The sequence below is a fragment of the Coffea arabica genome, chromosome 3e (genome assembly GCF_036785885.1).
Source record: "Coffea arabica cultivar ET-39 chromosome 3e, Coffea Arabica ET-39 HiFi, whole genome shotgun sequence".
Taxonomy (NCBI): Eukaryota; Viridiplantae; Streptophyta; class Magnoliopsida; order Gentianales; family Rubiaceae; genus Coffea; species Coffea arabica.
In genome coordinates, this window is record NC_092315.1 from 41477270 (window position 1) to 41499696 (window position 22427).

Below are 22427 nucleotides of genomic sequence, written 5' to 3' on the forward strand. Positions count from 1 at the left end.
TAGAAACTTCCCTTCATGAAGAAAATATGATTTGGCATCTTTGATATTTAGTTGAATAAAGACGCATAGTTTTCGGCTTTTAATTATATATAAAGTTAATAATCTATTCAAAGATTAATACACTACTTGAAAACTTAGATACAAAATATCAGTATTCACAAATATATAAGAAAATTATTTTTCTTTTGAACTCTTCATGCTTACATAAATTCACAACTAATACTAATATAAAAAGAAACCTTGCTACAGGTTGAAATGCTTGTATGGCAATTGGTCATGATAGTCAAATCCCATGTTTGAAGTCATCTAGAAAACTGATGAAGCTTACAGAAAGAAACCAACTACAACCAAGAAGTCACCAGAAGGATTAGCACTGCTCTTCCTGATCTGATTACCTCGATCCAATACCTTCTTTTCCTTCTCGTCCATAGGAGCCATAAGTTGTTCAAGTTCATGGAACTCCAAATCTTCAACACGGGGCACATTTCTCAACAAGCTTGGCATCATCTTTGAATCTGCAGTTAAAAGCCCCTGCTTTTTCCCCACTTTCCTTAAAATCTAGTTCTTCTTGATTGGCTTAATTCTTTTGGCTTCGTCCCGCAAACAAATCACATGCTGGAACCTTTGCAGATATTTCGGACTTCTTCTTGATCATCATGCCGGAACTCTCATTTTCTTCTTCTTCTTTATCATGCCTCACAGGCAGTGATAAAGACAATGGCAAATCCATCTGATTCTGATCACACCCGTTCCTCTTTTTACCACCAAGCATATATTGTACTTCTTGATGATCATCATATCATGCATGATTAGTGCTTTAACATTTGAGCTATGTCCGAACTCTGACGAAAACAGATGAATCTTGAGGAATTATCAATGTAATTCAGCAATGTTATTGAAAGAAAAAGGGAGAAAGAGAGCGAATGAGATGGAGAACTGAATAAAAGGGGGATTTGTTGAAACTGAACGAAATTGATTTTACATAAAGAAACTACACATAAACAAGCACTCCAAACATGACAGTCTCAATAACAACAGAATAGTTCTGTTGAATTGGATTTTCAAACGCTAAACTATAATCAACTGGGCTCTGGGAGGTAGTTTCCTCTGAAGCTCCTTCGCACTTAGTAAAGCAGCTTCCCTGTTCCCTGGCATTGGACAGAGCTCTTCATTCCATGATGTTCGAGTATAACGAGGAATTCGGCAATCAACTATGATCTTCTCTAGTGAGATGGCAGTCTCGAGCAAATAATTGGCAAGTTGAACATCGGTCTTGATCCCAGCCCAACCAACAAATTCGATCACGTTGAGACACTTGTGACTGTATCTCCTTGCTTGCTCTTCCCACTCCTCCTCACACACGTCTAACATTCCTTGGTTTCTAAATACTTCTGGATTTGATAAGGTTTGGTGTCTTGTTGCCCAATCAATGTCATACTTCAATGTCAACTTAATTAGTCCAGGAGATGCACCTATGATGGAGCTGAAGAAGAGAGCACTTTCATCGGCAACTGCTACAAATTTCAATTCCATGTGCTTAAGGTTGCTGAATTCCGGAAAATTAGATGGAAAACCTACGCATCTTGCTGAACCCTACACTCGAGATGTTAAAAGCAGAAGTTAATGGTTAAAAGCAAACCAGCACCAGCGAACAATTTAGGAAACAAAGACAAACAAGTAGCAAAGAAATAAAAATGCAGAAACTGTTAAACGATATTACCGTGAACCTCAGATCCAATTCCAGTTTCTCCAGCCGAGAGAGATACAAAGAACTTGGAGAATTGATGATGAACTTCTCACAGTATTGATTACTAAAGGAAACTAAAGCGAGTTCTGGAACTTCTATTAGGCATATGTTTATCCTTGGCCCGGCGTATTTGAAAGATACAAGACTTGCAGCTGAAACCTCAACATTCTGCAACTTCTGGCAATATCCAATCTCCAAGTGCTTCAACTTGAGTGACTGACCCGAAACTCTGAAGTTTTGCAGAGAGGAAGAATTTTCCACCGTTAGTTGCTCGAGGAAAGGACATGTTGATAAGAAGTATGCCAGATCTTCTTCAGTTATCGAAACAGACTTCAAGCACAGGACTGTTAGTCTGTCAAAACTCGGAAAATCAGAAGGTAAATCCAGCAACCAGGACGGGAAAGTATAGACACTATCAGAACACGTATAACATCCGGCAGCTGCAGTCAGATCCACTTCAAGCCTTTGGACTCTTTTCACGATGGCAAAGTCGATCCATTTGTCGACAGCAGTTGCATAAATATATGACCCGCCCAAGTCAAAAGCAATTCTCAGTCGTTCTAATGATGAACCTTCATGGGAATCTAAGACTTGATTAACCCAATCTCGATATTTTGGTGCTTCGATGTGGCGTTCTTTAACCCCATCGAACATAAGCCGCATTGTTTCCGATGCATCAAAATCCAAATGGCTACCATAAACTTTCCAGAGGTTCCTCCACCTACGAGAAAGGATACTTGTCCTTGCTGCCTCTTTCATCGCCATGCGTGACAATATGTTTCCCAGAATTTCTTCCGGCAACTGATCAATCCAATCCTGCAAAAGCAATATTTCCACATTCAAAAGACAGGTTTGAACAAGTTGAATGGTTAAAAAAAAAAAGTAAAGCTTAATCTCTAAGACACAATCAACATAGCAAGAAATACAAGTTTTGATCAGATATTTATCTACAAAAACGCAGGTGCAGATTAATATGCAAAGTAATATGCCCACGCTGCCAATATCCAATATTGGATATATAGCTAGCGAAAGAAGACGTGATTTCATATTCCAAAGTACTTGATAATTTAAAAGGCAACAAAGGAGAATGAACAATTCATCTTTTTATGATTGTTTTTCAATGAAAACCCCTAAAAATTAAAGAAGCTGATAGATAAGATAAGCCCAAGACGCACCAGTGTGGCAAATAAGATAAACTCAAGAATAAACAATCTCAAAAGAAAAGGGAGACGAGAGGAGAGAAGCTTTCACCTTCTGGCGCGACTGCGGTGGTGCACTACGGGCCTTCTTCGCCTTTTTCTCCATGGAATGCACACAATTAGCTGCTACAATAGCCAAACTTCAAGACGTTTTTGTTGAACTTAGAATAGCCAAACTTCAATCGATGATTTAATGATCCTTAAAACCATCCATCAGCCTGGTTAGCTTAGCGTGGGGAAATCTTTTTCCTCATAGCAGTAGGAATTAGTAATGCTTAATAATTGCGGATTTGGATACATATTTGAAGCAGGAGTGGGTAACCAACCGTTAAAACAATAAATTGCACGGGCACCCCTTGAGGTTTCGTATGATTACAATTATTTCCTTCAATTTTTACTAAATCGCAAAGAGCCTCTATTTATAGGGAACAGGTATTGATAAAAGTCGTTGCTTTAGTAATTTTTTTTGGGAGGAAACATATGCTATTGAAATACACAACCTACTACCATTGCAAGGATAAATCAATTTAATTTAGGGGTTGCCCTTATATTACAAAGATACCGCTCTATTACAGTACTATTTAAGTTTTCAGGCATGTATGGTAAGTTAAAAAAAAAAAACACTAATATCACGTTGGCAGATCCCAAACCCCCTAATTTCCGACGTATTTTTGGAGCTTGTTTTTTAACTGCACTAAAATGTGATTCATGTGATCAACACTAAAAGCTCTTGGGTACGAATATTTTGTACTCAGTTTTTCTATGGCTAGCAACATATAAATTTGTCAATATACTTGAGATGTTGAGCTGATACTTAGCTACTTAAAAATCTATTTGCTGAGTTGGAAATTATCTCTTTGTATCTTAAATCACACAAATACATTTTTTTGTGTAGGTCGTTAACACAAATTCATGCATTTCTTATCTTAGATAACTAAAAAAATGCGTCGTACAAATTATGAAATGTCACTCTTACTCGATTACTTATACTGATTATAGATTCTAATTTTGAATAATTATTTAATTTATGTTCTTTCTGTTTGTATTTAAATTATAAATTTTTAATAAAAAAGAAAGTCAAAATCCATAATCTACCAAATTATATCCTTCAACGAAATTATTGTAATGAAGTAGTATGTATACAACACATTATCTAAAAAGCAGGATTAAAAGGTTATTGGATTTTGACTTCACATATTGATAGGTTACATTTTTGTCATAAAATTCACAATTGTTTTCCCTTTAATTTCAACCAAATATTCCAGTAATTGACAGATACTACTTTTATTTGGTAATTGTGTTGGTTGTAGGGATCGAGAGCAAAAAAAGGGATTAAAAACATAATTTTTACCAAATTTCTATGCAATTCGACATAGGCATGTCAAGGTCTAACTCTATATGTCCGGGAAGATCGGGATTTGGTACATGATCTCTAAAATTCGAATTGAAGTTGCAAGAGTCGGATGCTCCATCAGATAGATAGTATTTGATTTCAACTAGGACACTAGCTACTTTGTTTGTTGAGATGTATTCTTTCTTTTCGGATAAGATGAGATTTGTTATACTTTGATTCGGCTAAGTAATAGTAGTTTACTAATATTAGGAAGCAAGGACAGAAAGGCATTATCGTTTGCCTTATCTTTTCTTTTTTTCTCGGGTCGAATAAAGTAGTAGTAGTAGTTTTGGGTTTTGTATTGTTCTTATTCTCAGGAAGAAACGAAAGGACGGAATTCTTTCTCTTTTCCTCGGGAATTCATCTCATCTTTTTGGGAAGCATGGCCGCAGCAATAACCTCCAATATTTCGCGCGTGGCGTTTTCCATGGAGATGAGATAAACTTCTTATTCTAGTCAAGAAATAACAGAGGATAATTGATTCATCTAAAATTGTGAAAACGAATTGATTATTTTTATGTCTTTTATTTACTGATATTCGTATGTTCTCTGATTTAATTTCTTACGGTTATTATTTTATTTATATATCAACGACATCTGATATTTATTTTAATCTAATAACCTAAAACCAGTTAGAGCAGTTAAATCCGTAATTGTTTAATTACTTTAAATTAGTGGTGACTGGTATGATTTGATTCATGTCAAAGAGATATATGAACTAACTTAAAATAACCCTCGTAGCATGTTATTTGGCTAAAACAGGGTTTCTTTAATTCTTAAGACAATTGGGAAATTGAACTCTATGATTGTACCTAGGGTTATTTCTTGATTAGGGAAGTGATTAATAGTCGTACCTTGATCACTGATATAGTAAGGAAAAGTTGATTATCATTGCATGTTTGACCATTATAACTTATTTATCAGCGAATAAATGAAATTATCATTGCATCGATGATCAATTGAGTGAATCATCTTCGAAATTATTTTTTGGTTAGAGATTATTCATAATTGATTTAATTTTGTTAAATTGTCATTTAGTTTTAATTTTATTTAATTTATTTGAATTGTTTAATTATCCTCAATTATATAAAAATTTCCCAAACTTTGAGCTTTAGAGTAAATGAATTATCCCCAGTTCCTGTGGATTTGATCCTTCTCACCCTATATACAATTTTTTCTCATAGGTATTCATTATTGTACAGGCTCGACACCTATCAATTTTTGGCGCCGTTGTCAAGGACTGGCGTTAGTTAATTTGTTTCTTTTTAAATTCATTTTATTTTTAATTTTCTGGTACTTTTCTATTTTATGCCCCATTTTTTTTTTGTACAGGTGAATTAATTTTTGATCCTAAAATAGAGAAGATTCCATGTAGAGTAAGAAAGGAGACTAGAAAACACAAAGAGGAGCAATCAATTGCTGCATCTCCGAGGTTCCATTTAGAACTCGAATTGGCGGATTCTTTTAGTGCCATCTTGAGTGATTCTGATCAAGAATACGTCATCATGGTTAATGCTCGAACTTTGAGGGAGTTGGCTACCCCAAATTTACACCAACAACCACTTTGCATTACTTTTCCTGCTTTAGCTGATAATACCCCTTTTGAATTAAAATCTAGTCCAATTCACCTTTTACCGCCTTTTCAAGGTCTTCCAGGTGAGGAACCCCATAAGCATTTGCGAGAATTTGATGTTGTGTGCACAAGTATGAAACCCCCTAGGATTATTGAAGAACAGACAAAAATGAGAGCATTTCCTTTTTCTCTTAAAGATTCGACAAAAGATTGGTTGTACTATCTGCCAGCAGGTTGTATCACAACCTAGGCACAGCTAAAGAAGAAGTTTTTAGAAAAATATTTTCCTACATCCAGAGCTGCCAGTCTGAGGAAAGAGATACGTGGCATTACACAGCATCCTGAGGAGTCTCTTTATGACTACTGGAAAAGATTCAAGAAGCTGTGTACTAGATGCCTTCAGCACCAGATAAGTGAACAATTGCTGATTCAGTATTTCTACGAGGGTTTACTCTTTAGAGACAGAAGCTTTTTAGATGCTGCCAGTGGAGGCGCCTTGGTGAATAATACTCCTCAAGAAGCTTGGGAATTAATAGAAAGGATGGCAGAAAATTTTCAACAATTTGGCACAAGAAAGGATGTCCATACTCGCCGAGTAAATGGCTCATCAATTCAACAACAATTATCTAAATTAACTTCGGTTATTCAACAGTTGGCTGTAGGAAATTTGCAGTAGGCCAAAGCATGTGGTATTTGTAAGGACACGAGTCATCCCACAAATAGGTGTCCAATATTACAAGATGAAGGAGTTGAACATGTAAATATGACTAGTCACGTGCCCGTGCCAAGAGAGGAGTATCAGCCATACTCTAGTACCTATAACCTAGGTTGGAGTGATCATCCGAACCTCATCTATGGAGGAAACAGACAACAGAACTTTATGCCAAACAGACAACAGGGGTACCAACAACAATATCAGTATCAGCCACAAGCTCCTTCTTCCAATTCAAGCCCATCATTAGAAAACATGATGAAAGAACTAACTGCTAACACTATGTGGTTCCAACAGAAAATGAAGTCTGACATGCAAAATAGTAAGGCTTAAATTAATCAGATGAAAGATAAATAAGTTAGATGGCAATATCAATCAAATCGTCTGGAATCCCAAGTTCAAGAAAAATTGCTATCTCTATCCGAAGTGAACCTGAAGAATGTAAGCGCCATGACCTTAAGAAGCGGGAAGGAAGTTAAGGGACCCGAACTCGTGACTTCAAAAGATAAGAATAAAAATCGGATCAAAAAGGAGTTTCAGAAGGAAGGAATGAGAAGTGTGAATTTAGAGGTAATTCATTATTCTATAATTAAAGTTAGATCTAATCCACCGCCTTTTCCTAATAGGTTGGAAAAGCCAGAAAAGCAAGACAAAGAGAAAGAAATTCTAGAGGTTTCGAAAGGTAACAATCAATATCCTTTTGTTGGATGCGATCAAGCAAATACCAAAATACACTAAATTCTTTAAGAACTTGTGTGTCAACAAGAAGAAATTGAGAGGGGATGAGCAGATCGTGGTAGGTGAGAATGTCTCAACGATTTTACAAAGAAAATTGCCACCTAAATGTGGGGATCCAGATATGTCTACTATCCCTTGTAAGATTGGACATTCTAAAATTAAAAATGTCATGCTAGATTTAGGGGTTTCTATTAACGTGATGCTTAAATCAATGTATGATTCTTTAAATTTAGGACTTTTGAAAGAAACAAGGGTAATAATTCAATTGGCTGATCGTACATTTGTTTATCCGGATGGAGTAATTGAAAATGTTTTAGTGCCAATAGATGGATTAATTTTTCTTGATAATTTTTATGTGTTTTACATGGATGTTAGAAGTGCTCCAAGTCCATCACCCATTATCTTAGGAAGACCCTTCTTGAGTACTTCCCAAACTAAAATTGATGTTAGTAAGGGTACTCTTATAATGGAATTTGATGAAAAAGTAGTCCATTTTTATATTTTTGATACAATGACACATCCTATTAACTCTCATTCTGTATTTGCCATTCATGCTATTAATCCTTTTGCGTGAGAATTTCCTGAATTTAATTGTAGTGGTAAATTGAAAGTTGCTACGAACAAGCATCATGGGTTGAAAGCAACTTATAATGTGAAAATAGACAAAAAGTTAAAGAAGAATGTTGCATTCAATGGCGATCTAGATCTTGAAAAAATGCCACGAATTGCAAGAAAGCTCGAATTACAACCGAATTAAGAAATGATACTTTATGTCTAGCACAAAATATTAAAGAAAGGCGTTTATGGGGAGGCAACTGAATTAGTTTTTAGTTCATTTTTATTATTTTTGTTTCAGAATTCTTGTGTTTTGTGTGTTTGATTTTGATTTTGTTAATTTAGTGGACGGAAGACTAGCCCTTCACAAGGCACATCTGCATTTGACTTACGGGTCCATTATTTTCACAAGTGCAGAATTTTAAGATTGACGTGTCTGCGTCTTCTGGACATGTGCAAGGAAGAAAATTCCCAAAGTCATGATCAGAAAACTCTCAGTCTTTATGATGTGCCCGTGCTTCCTGAATGCGAGCTAGGAAAGAAATTTCACGATGTAAGGTTAGAAGACTCCTAGTCTTTTTGACGTGCCTGCGCCTTCTGATCATGCACTAGGAAGAAATGCCTTCCTTTTACTTTTCTTTTTCCATTCTCTTTTTCTCTCTTTCTTTTTCTTTCTTTTCCTTTTTTTCTTCTCTTTTGCTTTTTCTTTCTTTCTACATTCTATCTTTCCTTTCTTTCTTTTTTCTTTCTCTCTTTCCACTCTCCAGCTACATGACGGACTACCTAGGGCTCCTGTTCACCGCTCATCTCTGCCGCTTGCTACTCCCAGCGCCATCATCGTCATCCCTGCCAATTTTGTGTCATCAAACATGATGCAAGAACTTGGACGCCTATTTTCATCACGTGGGATTCAACCCTCCTTTTGCTCCAGACTCGTAGCCGATTGCTACCCCCTCAGTTTTCAGAGAAGTTTCGTTGTCCCTTTTACTTCATATTTTGTTCTTTATTTCTTACATTGAGAACAATGTAAGATTTAGGTGTGTGGGGAAAAGTATATTAGAAAAATGCAAATGTAGGTATTTTTGTTGGAAAATTTTTTGTTCGATTTTTTTTCAAATTTTATCCAATTTTTGCCTATCTTTGTGCATATTTGTTATTGTCCCTGATAAACGATGGTTAGACATCTCAAAATTTTCTATTGCTAAGATTTTATACTTTGACGCGTTAAGGATGACATGGTTAAGTTTAAGAGAGTCTTTTTGGTAAATATTTTAGATTTTGTAACTTTTACAATTTTTAGTTAACTTTTCTAGGTATTGTAAATATTTTTCTGACATTTTTCATGTAAATTGGTTTACCTATTAATCATAGTTCTCCATATTTGAAAAATGAAGAAGACGTGTGGTTTTTACTTTTATTTTGGTACTTATTTATGGATTATGTTTGGCTGCACTCCGCTAGTTGCCGTTGCCTAGTAATCGGGGGTTTTCACCAAAAATATCGACTTTCGCATTAAAAAATGGTGATTACTATGAGTATGTGGTTTTTAAGTGATGAGAGTTGAGTAACTGGGTTCCTTTATTTGGCTGATATCAGACTTCGTGTCAAAAGGTTTGAATGGCTAAAGACTAAACATTCCTCAAAAAAAAAAAAAAAGAGAAAAAAAACTCAATTGTAGGGATATTTTAGAAAAGAAAAAAAGATGTGCTAGTAGTGAAAAACGTGGAAGAATGCGAATGAATTGTTAGCCTGCTGATCCATGGAACTTAATGTTGAGATTTTGCTTAATAGTCAAACTATTTGCTGACAAATGTTGGTTGAATATTTTATATTCTTAGATTAGTTAATCGGGAATTGGAAAAGTCTTGGGTTTTAAAAGCTAACCGGAGAGATATTTTTTAGAGATTAGTCATTAATGCTTTACATGTATTTTAATTATAACGTGACAATAGATAATTTGAGTAATAACCATTGTTTGAACTCAATGACTTAGTAGTATTTTATTAGTTATTCTCATGCTTGAGGACAAGCATGACTTAGGTGTGGAAGAAATTGATAGATTGCAATTTTGTCATAAAATTCATGATTGTTTTCCCTTTAATTTCGACCAAATATTGCATTAATTGACGGATTCTACTTATATTTGGTAATTGTGTTGGTTGCAAGGATCCGAAACAAAAAAGGGATTAAAAACATGATTTTTACTAGATTTCTGCGTAATTCGACGTAGGCACGTCAAGGTCTAACTCTACATGTTCGGAAAGATTGGGATTTGGCACACGATCCCCAAAATTCGAATTGAAGTTGCAAGAGTCGGATGCTCCATCAGATAGATAGTATTTGATTTCTACTAGGACGCTAGCTATTTTGTCTATTGAGGCGTATTCTTTCTTTTCGGATAGGATGAGATTTGTTATACTTTGATTCGGCTAAGTAATAGCAGTTTACTAATATTAGGAAGCAAGACCAGAAAGGTATTGTCTTTTGCCTTATTTTTCTTGTTTCTCGAGCCGAATAGAGTAGTGGTAGTAGTAGTTTTGGGTTTTGTATTGTTTTTATTTTAAGGAAGAAAACAAAGGATGGACTTCTTTCTCTTTTCCTCAAGAATTCATCTCATCTTTTTGGGGAGAATGACCGCAGTAATAAGCTCCAATATTTTGTGCGTGGCGTTTTCCATGAAGATGAGCTAAACTTCTTATTCTAGTCAAGAAACAACAAAGGATTTGATTCATCAAAAATTGTGAAATCGAGTTGATTATTTTTATTTCTTTTATTTACTGGTATTTGTAAGTTCTCTGATTTAATTTATTATGGTTATTATTTTATTTGAATATCAAGGGCGCCCGATATTTAATTTAATCTAATTACCTAAAACTAGTTAGAGCAGTTAAATTCATAATTATTTAATTGATTTAAATTAGTGGTGACTGGCATAATTGGGTTTGTGTCAGGGGGGCATATGAGCTAACTTAAAATAACTCTCGTAGCGTGTTATTTGGTTTAAACAGGGTTTCTTTAATTCTTAAGGCAATTGAAAAATTGAACTCTTTGATCGTACCTAGGGTTATTTCTTGACTAGAGAAGTGATTAACAGTCATACCTTGATCACTAATACAGTAAGGAGAAGTTGATTGTTTTCGCGTGTTTGATTGTTATAACTTGTTTATCAGCGAATAAATGAAATTATCATTACATCAATTATCAATTGAGTGATTGTTAGATAGTGAACTGAATGGAAGATTAGGAGATTTCGGCCTGGCAAGGCTATACGATCATGGAACCCTCCCTCAATCCACCCATGTAGCGGGATCTCTTGGCTACCTTGCTCCTGAGCATAGCAGGACAGGGAGGGCCACAACAAGCACTGATGTATATGCATTTGGGGCCTTTTTGCTGGAGGTTGCCTGCGGAAGAAGGCCAATAGAACCCCAAGCAGCACCAGAAGAGGTCATTTTGGTTGATTGGGTATTTTCGTGCTGGAAAGCAGGCAATATTCTCCAGGCGGTTGATCAAAAGTTGGGTACTGAGTTTGTGAAAGAGGAAGCAGACTTGGTGTTGAAACTAGGCTTGTTATGCTCTCATTCAGAACCAAAGATTAGGCCGAGTATGAGGCAAATTCTGTTGTACTTGGAGGGATCAGTTGCCTTGCCAGATTTATCATCACTAGCCATGGGCGTTTCTGCTGTTGGTCTTGGCTTCGCCCATCCTGCTGGCTTTGAAGACATTTTATCGTCATTTGCTTTTTCCACAGACAAACGTTTTTCACATTCTGTGGCAGACTCTACTCTCTCTGGTGGTCAGCAATTAAGATGCTCATCATTCTGATTTTGTAAATTAAAAAAAAAAAAAGAAAAAGGAAAAAAGAGCTTCTACTACTGTAATTATTTTGTTGAATGCATTTTCTGACATATGAGCACTAAATTTTGTATCAGATGCTAGAACATGTTTTGTGGTTCGTACCAGGGGATACTGGATTAACAGGACCAAGAGCGGGGCCATTGAGTGGGGGAAGATATTTTCGAGATTTGACGACGTGGGAGGGGACCTGCAACATTTCTTTCACGACTCAAGTTTTCGGAATCTTACTGGTCCGAAGACTTTTCTAAGTCTGTACCATAATTTAATTTAATATTTAAATTTAATAAATTCAAATTTTAATATATTTAAATAATTTAATAATAAAAAATTGAATATTTAAATTAATTAAAAGGCATTGAATTTTTTGGATAAAACTTGTTCTTAAAATTAAGTAATAAATTATTCATTTATCACTAAATATAATGATACGCATTCAAATGTATTAGATTTAATACTTAACAATTCAATAATTTAATAGATTCAAACTTTAAATTTCAGATTTCAAACTTCAGTTTTATCAAGCGCATTCTTAGTAAATGAAACAAAGAGTTGTCTACAGCTTCCGTGATCCATAAGACATTGGAACATGACATGCTTTGTAACAAATGTTGAAACTTTTTTTTCATTTTTATACTGTGAGTGGAAAGATTTGAATCCGAATTCTCTTACTTAAATTCTTTTCTTTGAGCCAACCAACTCGTTTCTCCTCCAAGGGGTACATTCAAATTAGTGATGAGCTTGTTAGGGCTCGAGGGTTTCTACAATTGTTGGCCATAGGCTGGTTGCTTAAGCAATGTCTAAGCTAGGAGTGAGCTGCTCCCGAGTTCTGAAAAATTTCCATTATCCTGTTAGAGATTTTGGAAATTTTTATTAAGAGTCTTTCTCTCGATGCTCCCACCCCCCCCCTCCCCCAACTCACCACCAAATTTGAACTTTTATTCTTTAAATATTTTTAACCTTGCTAGTTAGTTAATTGATCTATAAGATACAACTTGTTATTAATCATTTTAGCATTAAATATTAACTTGTTAAAACTTTATCTATTACGTCAAGAAAAATTAATTCAAACTTAAACTGTGTACACCTATCAAATAATCATTTCATTCTAATTTTCAGCTTTAGGGTATGAGATTCGAATAATCACTTCAGTTTTAGGGTATGAGATTTTCAATTCAAGCACTTGGTTCTATATATGTGATCTTCTATATGTTAAGTTTAAACAAATAAGATTTGCATGTCTTGAATTGTTCTCTCTGTAAACATATAAATAGGAATGACAATGAGTAGGGTAAAACCTAATACCCGTGGATACTCGATCCGATAATTAATTCAATTAAATGACTAATGGATTATTCATTAGAGATTGGTATTGATGAAAGATTACAGATAGATAACCTGAGAGGGTTTGATACCCGAATACCCGATACCCTATATATATTCTTCGGTCTCAATTTTATAGTATAATAGCACATAACTTTAAACCAACTCGTTACACAACCCATAACCCTCTTATTTTCTTTAGTTTGTATTTTTGTTTTCTATATTTGTCTTGTGAAGTGTTTTGTGCCATGTTTTATATAAAACTCATTATTTGGAAATGACCTTGTGAACAATTGTCTAAATCTTCTTTTCGATATTTGTTGAAATTGTAATAGCTAGAGGCATGATTTAGCTGAAATTCTCAAATGGAGACAATTGTGATTAAAAATGGAAGAATGTTAATTTAACTCTTCATTTTTTTGATATGCAAGTTCTGTGGCTCTACCCAAATTTAAGACTCAATATAGTGCATTGATTTACCATGATGTATAAATTAATTTAGTTTGATAAAAGATAATTTTCTTTTTCTTTAAACTATTTAGATTAATAAATAGAAGGTTCCCAATGGGTAATCTGAATCCGTGCGTAAGAGGGTTTGGTAATAGTAATTAAAACCCATAAAATTACCTGATAAAGTTTGATAAAAAATTTAGATAAGCGGGTTAGAGTTTGGTAAGAAGGAATTTCGAGAGTATCCGACCCGCTGCATCCCTACATATAAACAATAGTTACATCTATTAGTAGTATTATATGTGTACTTTTGATTTGCACTTTGAATTATGATTGCACTGCAAAGTGTGATACTAGAGAATGGTCAAATTATATATATTTTTTCCCATAGGATTGTAAGAATGAGAAGATAAAACTGAGTAGTTATATCAGTATACAGCCATTGCATATTTCGATTTATCAGTAGACATACAACTTCCATATAAAAGTTTCATACCCTTGCCTTTGCTATTGTTTTGTTACAATAATATACTGATACAAGAGGACTTGCTGACATAGAAATTTGACTTAGAACTTTTGCTTTGAGGGCAATTAGATCAGAGATCGGATGATTAAGCGTTAAAAAGAAGAAATCAACATACTAGCCAAAACTATAAAATTACACTAGTAAAAATATAATTTTTGGTACACATTGGAGTTTGCAATTATCATTGGCAATTGTAAACTCCAATGTGATTAGCCAGATATGGCTGCAATAAATGGAAACTGTGTTTTTCATTTATAGCACCACAATAAGTATCAGATTCATATGGTCTCCAGCAAATTGAACTCATACCTTTTATTTTTTTGTCTTGATTTTAATAGTTAATCTGAAATATTAACCTATATAATGTTTATTATTTTTTCTTTTCTCCTTATAACTTGCAATTGCATTTTTTTTTTTGAATTCTGGACGATAAAATTAAATGGATATGTCACGTTATTGACGCCTTGGATTGATAAAACTAAATGGATATGTCAAAATGATCGTTTTGATCCTTTATCTTTGAGATCTGTCTAATTTGGTCCATAAGATGTGACCGCCTGCCAATTTAACCATGATTTTTTACAAAATGAAATCAATCCAAGAAGTCAGTCCCGTTATACAGTATGTGTACTCTTGAACACAAAGGATTTGAATTGAAAAAAATGAAAAAACACATGCATACAAAAGGGTTAGGATTCTCTCCATTGGATTTCTTTCCAATTATTTATATCCAAATTACTATAATTTTTTTAAAATCATCCGATTGTGTAATTATTTTACTTTCGATGTCTAGATCAACATACTAAAAAATGATATAATTTTGAGAATATTTTGGCATTCAATTTATACAAAAAAAATTGAACAGTGAAAAATGGCCCAAAAGTGTAAGAAAAATTTTTAATGATTAATTAGATGATAAAATTAGTCAAATTGTTACAAAATTTTATGTATAACTAATAAAAAGGATGAAACATACTATGAATGGTGTGAATTTTTTAAATCAATTTTCAAATCAATTTTACTCTCCGGTGCAACAGAGAGGAGTCTAGTCCGCATACGCAAGCTCCAATTGCAATTCCATAGATTTTGCTCTCCGATTTTACCTATATCCTTAATTAGAGCTCTTCATTAATAATTTCCATCAAATATCAGTGGTACAAAAATTATGAATGTGAAACTGTAGAGCTAATGGGATAGACAAAAATCACTTGCTGCTTTAGTCCTACAGTCACAACATCAGTTATTCTTATATTCCAAGATTAGTAAAGATTTATGAGTTAAGGGCTCTAAGTAAGGATGTGGGAAAGTTAGGAGATGGAAATTGACAGAATTCTGAGCGAAACTTATGGATTTTTTTTTTTTAATTCTGCTCCTCTTTATTTTAATGGTACACATGCTATGTGCGTTACCGTATCCATTAAAGTTCTATAATTTTCTATTAAAAGTCCGATATTAACTTTATTTTGTAGAAATAAGAGCTTAAATTGATAAGATGATGGTATGTAGGGAATCAAATTGGGCACGACCTTAAAAATAACGGATCAAATTGTTTTTAAAGGTCTACATGATGTCATGATGTGCATGTGATTGACTCCATGATAATTGTTTTAGTTTTCTATTACAGGTTCGATATTTCCTATCCTATCCTTTTTTTTCGGAGACGACAACAGTTGTATAACCTAATTTATACTACACTAAGGGGGAGGGGACGGACCTAAGGAAGTCCAAGAATAACCCGTAGGGGGACTGAACCACCACCAGACCAAATGAATGCACAACACACCCGCCTGAATTTTTTTTAAAGCAAACCACTTAAATGTGACATTTTGATAACCCTTGCTTCCCACCCCACCAAGTTAGGTGGTGGCCACCAGCCCAAAGGCTTTGGACTAGTGGTTGATATTTCCTATCCTATCCAAACAATCTAAAAGTGGAAGTTGATGTCATGAACAGTGTTTTTGGTCCCCTATCAGCAAGGTCCACTAATTGTAGTGTTTGTTTTTTTACTATATTAGCCCCTCATTCCAAAAATACCCCTATATTGGTGACAGAATGTTGAGTTCTCTTGTTGGTATTTTCAACTTTTTAAACCTTTTAATGGATATGCTTTCTGGCCATTTCTTGATTTGTTTAACAACTGCCAGAGTCATCAACCACCACTCCATATTCTTCTCTCCTGATTATTTTATTATTTCCTTATTGCTCTTTTGGCTTTTTCTAACATAGTCCTATAGTCCTTTTAGAATGCTTGCTCATGTGACTGTATAATACTTCACCATGTTCTTAATCTAGGTCCTGTACTTTGTTCGAATTGCGGCTTCTGCAATTTTACTTATATTTTGATCTATAATGATCAAGTATACAATATGCAGCATTAAATCTATCACTCACACGTTAAATATACTTGCACTTTTCCATCTCTATATATATACTATTTTACTCTTATCACTTTAAATTTTGTATTTATTTTTAGAGTACTTGTCACTGATTACTAGATATTGAACGAGAATGTCTACCTACCTATTGAAGATCTCATGGTTTCCTGACTTTCCAAGTTCATAGTTCTTGTTTCTTTCATCTGCTTATGAACAAAACTTGGCTTTATATACAGTTATAGGCACAGTATTGACAAAAAGTAGCAAACGAATGACAACTCGAACGAACGTAGTTGCCAGAGTCTTCTTCAATCTGAGTTTAAGGTTCTCAGTCGCATCTCCTGTCACCAATTGGTTAGATGGTGCTCGTTTATGGGTCTCCCTTAGATTAGTCTCTGACTCAATTTAGCGATGACTTCTTGAGTGTTCTAATCTAATTGAGTGTGTGTGTTTATTTTTGTCTATGGGAAAAAAAAGCCAGAGTCTTCTTGACTTTCATAATTCTTAATCTATTTAACATTTAGCTGAATTGAACTTTTTCTTGTCCATCCAATCATATTAGCATACTCTATTATACTGACATTCTATTGCTGAATTATGACCTTCCTTAACCTATGAAAACTAAAATTTTATTGCCACTAAATTTTTTGGGAGGACAGTATCCTTATTTTGTATATATAGGGGATTATGGTGTGTCATTATACAGGTCTTATATCATTGCATGTGTGGTGCAAGAGTTTTACACTTTCTTTGTGTAAGCTATGATTGTACTATCATCCTTTAGATTACCATGTGCAAATGGCTCGACTGCTCGCAAGTTATTTAAATGCTTTAGTGTGATTAAATTTGGTTTTTGGTGTATGCAATTTTTAAACGTAAAAAAGAAAAAAAAATCTCAGTTTTCACTGAGATCTGGTTTTCTGGAAAAGATGGTTTTTGGTTATTAGTTTTAAGGCAAGAGAATCATGTGGAGGAATTTTCTTCTGGTCCAGATGTTGTTCATCTGCCTTTGTTATTGTTGTCCATTACACATCTATAATTTCTTGGGATAATTTTAGAAACCTCCGGTGAGGTTTTTAACAATTTCATCTAGCTCCTTTAAGATTTGAAAAATTACACATGCCTCCCCTAGGTTTACCAAATTGGTAACAAAAAATATTTAATGGTCAAAATTTTGAATGAATAATCCAAAATGCCCTCACGAAATTGTAAAGTTCATTTTACCTTCTTATAAAATTATTTTAAAAATATAAAAATGCACAAAATCTCAAACCCACTTTCAACTCTCATCTCTATTATTTTAAATCCTTCAAATGACCATATTTCAAATTAGTACCATTATCACTATGAACACTACCACCAGCAGTTCCTTAATTCTAAAACTTCAATCAAACTTACAAAATCAGTAGTATTTTTGAACTCAAAAAATTTCAATAACTATATTAATATAACATCCTATCTTTCAAATATTAGGGTACCAATACCAGTCCTATCCTTTTCAAACCTTCAACTTACATCTTTCTCTATTCATATCGAGATCTTCCAAACAAAGTTAAAATTAATTTGTAATATGTTAAAATTGTGTTTAGAACATAATTGGTTATTTCACGAGTGAATTTTATTTTTATTTTCATTAAATATCTAATTATGTGATGCACTACATTCATATGAATAAGATAGGAGTGGATTGTTTAGTTGTATAAAAAATATTAATATATTAAAACTATTATGATCATTTTATAGGGTCAAAGAAGCAATTATAGTATTAAAAATCTAAGAGTACTAGGTGAGATTGTCAGAAACCTCAAGGCCTTGAGATTTCGGCCTTGAGGTTTCTGAAATTATCCCTAATTTCTTTGTCAACAATTATTGCTTTGTTTAATGAGTGACTGATATGCTTTCACATTTTCCTACGCTCATTTGCAGGCACTGCAATACTGTGCTTCAATAATTGCTGCTATCTGTAAATAGTCTAGTGTTTGACTATTTGCTGTCAACATAAGTGAAGCATGGCCGATTTCTAGGGTAGTTAGCAAATAATTTGCCAACCTGCTAATCTTTTTGTTTGTATTCTGACTTACCAGTACAACTGCCGTCTAAGTTGGCATCATCTGTAAACATAACTCACCCTGTATAAACTAATTAACAAGTGTAAGATCTTCCCTTTATCTCTCTACATCACCACTTGGGTAAAAATCCAGCCAACGTTTCCTATAGAATCTCTGTAATGTCTTTTTTCTCCAACTAATTTTATCCTTTTTTAGATTAGGAATATTACATGCCAGATGAAAAAAATACCTGGGCAACCTCAAGCAGATGAAATAGTACTTATAAATATGGGAGACGACATTAGTAGACTATGTTTTAGTGGATCATTAGTAGACTATGTTGAAATGGTCGGTTGGGTCTTAAAGGCCTTAAATAAGGGATAATTTCATAAACCTCCACTTAGGTTTCTGATTATTTCACTGCATCCCTTCAGGTCTCAAAAATTACACTAGCCTCCCTTAAGCTTAATTATCTTGTAATATTTAGACCCAATTTATAATTAAAAAGTGATATTAGGAGAGAGAAGATGATATGATTCCATCATTATTCCTCATCTGCTACATTATTTAATTAATTTAACACCAAACCACATATTAAAGAAAAATACTAAAATTTGTTGTTTATCATTATGGATCAAATCACATATAGTATCAAAAAATAGTATCTCATTTTATATTTTTCATTTAATATGAGATCCAAATTACTCTTTTTAGTTACATACCCATTGTCAAACATGATCAACAACAAATAATAAAAAAAATTGCAACCAAAATATTACAGAGAACAAACTTTAACATTATAAATATTCTTGTCAACATATTAAGGTTAATTGTTGAGTTTTTGATATCATATGTGATTTAATCCCTAATAATAAGCATCCAATTCTAGTATTTTCTTTAATGTTTGGACGGATATTAGATTAATGAAACAATTTAGTAGATGAGAAACAATGATGAAATTATATTATCTTCTCTCTCCTAATATCACTTTTTAATTATTTGTTGGACTTACATGTTACAAGATAATAAACTCCAAGGAAATTAGTGTAAATTTTAAAATTGAAAGAGAAGCCGATGAAATAGTTAGAAACTTCAAGGGAGGTTTCTGAATTTATCCCCTTGAATAAAGCCATATGACCATACGCCACATAGATTCATGACAGCGTATATGATAAATCCGCGGACCAAACTAGTTTCCTGTGAGAAAGAAAGCACAATACCCAACTAAGGAGATGCTTGCCCCAAGAACATAGTACTCTACTTGATTTAGATTAATGTAATTGATGTAACAGTAAAGTCAATTTCTTGGCCAGTATGACATAAAAGTCTTGCACCTACAATCGTTAAGACTGGACCGAAGACTGTCATAGTGATAAAATGCTGGAAAATGCCAGGTGCGATGCACCTGGGGAAATGTTCAAGTGCGGTGCATGTGGATTGTGTGGTGATTAGGTAGATTATGAATGGGATTATCTGGTAGCAGTTAGTTGGCATGTCAATGGGAAAAATGAGCAAGTGCATGTATTGGTTGAATAACACAGTAGGCAATTGTCTAGGTTCTAAACTTAATCGTGAAACATCTTCGAGAGGAAAAATACTCAATTGTGAAATATATACTGGCTTTTGCCAACAATCTTTAGCATATGTACGTGTAAAGTGTTGGGATCCAAAGCAGAATAAATCACTATTAAAAAATTAAGAACGCAATAATTTAATGACATCAAGTCACAAGTATAAAATATAAACAACACTAGGGGAAAAAGCCCGCGCCATGCGCGGGAGTTTAGTACCTATAATTAAAGATAGTTAATAATTATTATTTAGTATTTTGTAGTATAAGAATTGAAGTATGACAATTTTATTATGTGATATTAAACAGAAAAATCATAAATTACATATTGAGTAAAAAATATAATATGCACTGAAATATAATTATAAAACACAATTAACCACTTTGCGTCTATTCTAATAGAATAAAAGATCTACTTATATCTGCTCATGCACTTTAGGGATATTAAAATTTGTTGTTTAGTTTGAATTTAATTTTGATATGAGTACAATCCACCTCATTATCTTGTCATATAAGTGAGATTTGAACAATTGGCATACTTGAAGAAATCATTGCTAGTGGAATTTCGGTTCTTGCAAGCCAAATTCTTTGATTTATATTGATTCCAAGGGCATATCATCATGAAACATCCACATTGACCAATCAATCAATTATGATTTATTGTATGATTTAGGACATATAGTAAAGCATCTCCTTCTCAGTAGGGGTTACAATAACAAAACATCAGTTTTTGACCTAGTTGCAAAGATATACAATAACTAACATGCTAATCTAGATGAATAGTTATCTCAAAAAAGGACTAAAACATCTTAATCCATCCAATTCAAGAAAACAATTAAAAGTAATGAAGAACATACTTTGGATCTACAGCCAAATACTTTTAAGTAGATAGTTAAATATATTGGCAAATCAAATGGAGTGAAAAATTGCCTAAATGGAATCATCAATAAAGTAGCAAACAATTTGAAAATTACCGTAACTAATAGTTAAAACAACAAAAGAAGTAGATGCAATCTATAAATGAAAAATTTTATGCTGATAAACTTATTCTAAACCACAAATAACAATTAACAAATGTGATCTCCTCCCTATCAAGCCTATCTAAAATGGGCAATTGAATTAAAACACTAAAAAAAGTATTGCATATACAACTTGCAAGATTACAGATTTCTTACAACCAAAAAAGTATATTAGATAAAGAAAACATACCTATTGAAAAAGATGTTGCAAAATAGGAAAGAGGAATAACTAATATAACAACATCTGAATTCAATAGACTACATGATAGGGGAACAAAGTTATAAGTAAATGAAATGAATTTGAATAGATGGGGGTTACTATGGTAACGGCTAAGAAACCAAACAAACTTCGCGTTTCTCAGAATCGCGTTTTCAATTCTGCAACTGCAGAAAAGAAAACGCGCCTTCAAAACGCGACCCAAAGTCGCGTTTTAATGGAAATCGCGTTTTCAAGCCTGGATCAAGACTCAAAAACGCGACTTATGAAACGCGACTCTAAGTCGCGTTTTCAAACACAGTCGCGTTTTAAGTGCTGCAAGATTTGGGAAGAAAACGCGATTTTAGAAACGCGAGTTGAAGGCGCGTTTTGAGTCGCGTTTTGTGTGTCTGAATATAGCCTTCAGAAACGCGATTTCAGCTTCATTTTTTTCCTCTCTTTTTAATTTTTCAGGCGCGTTTTTCTTCTTCTCTTCTACCCACCTCACAAATCTTCATTTTTACTCCATAATCTTGCTAGAAATCATCACCCCAACACCTTTTGAGCTTCATACAACCTTTTTAACCGATTAAAATTCAAGAAAAACACTTAAAATCAGGTTTTTGAAGCATTGAAGGTTAGGGTTCTTAAACTCCAATTTCTTCAATTGGAGGTCAATTGGAGGTTGTTTCATAGGGCTTTTTGCATTTTTAGCATCACCAAACATCCTTCTACGTGATTGAGGTAAGTTTCTTCATCAAATCTTTTGATTTTAGAAGTTCATATTTTTTATCCTGAGCTATCTGACATCTTTTAATTTCGAAAATTTGATGAGGTTCATGGCTATTTTTGATTTTATTCATGATTATTATGATTGTTTAAGCATGTTTAAATGTTTAAATGTAGCAATTTATTGGTTTTCAAGTACTTTCAAATTCACAATTGCTATATTTAGATGAAATTGGAAAAAGGAACTAGGATGTTTTTGAGCCATTGGTGATGTTAAATTATGGTTAAAAAGGGTTAGTTGATGATGTTTAAGCATGTGCATTGTGTATAGTGAGTAATTTGGTTGATTTGGTGAGTTAGTTAGTTTAATTTTTGCCTAAACATGATTATAGCTAAAAGCATATTATTATTGTTAATTC

At 33.6% G+C, this 22427-nt stretch overlaps 1 protein-coding gene across 1 annotated transcript; it reads right to left on the minus strand.

Moving 5' to 3' along the window:
• Positions 1-1068: 1068 nt before the first annotated feature.
• Positions 1069-3052, minus strand: LOC140038510 (F-box/LRR-repeat protein At3g26922-like). The gene is made up of 3 exons (XM_072083888.1): positions 2999-3052; positions 1721-2563; positions 1069-1593 (listed from the first exon to the last, which is right to left on the minus strand). The coding sequence occupies exons 1-3, from the start codon at positions 3050-3052 to the stop codon at positions 1069-1071; spliced, it is 1422 nt and encodes a 473-aa protein (XP_071939989.1).
• Positions 3053-22427: the final 19375 nt, after the last annotated feature.

Excerpts from the sequence above, each read along its gene's own strand:
- LOC140038510 (XM_072083888.1), bottom strand. The coding sequence starts at position 3,052 with ATGGAGAAAAAGGCGAAGAAGGCCCGTAGTGCACCACCGCAGTCGCGC. Across the intron at positions 2,564-2,998 it reads CACCGCAGTCGCGCCAGAAG|GATTGGATTGATCAGTTGCC; the intron begins GTGAAAGCTTCT and ends TTGCTTTTGCAG. Across the intron at positions 1,594-1,720 it reads AATTGGATCTGAGGTTCACG|GGTTCAGCAAGATGCGTAGG; the intron begins GTAATATCGTTT and ends TCTCGAGTGTAG.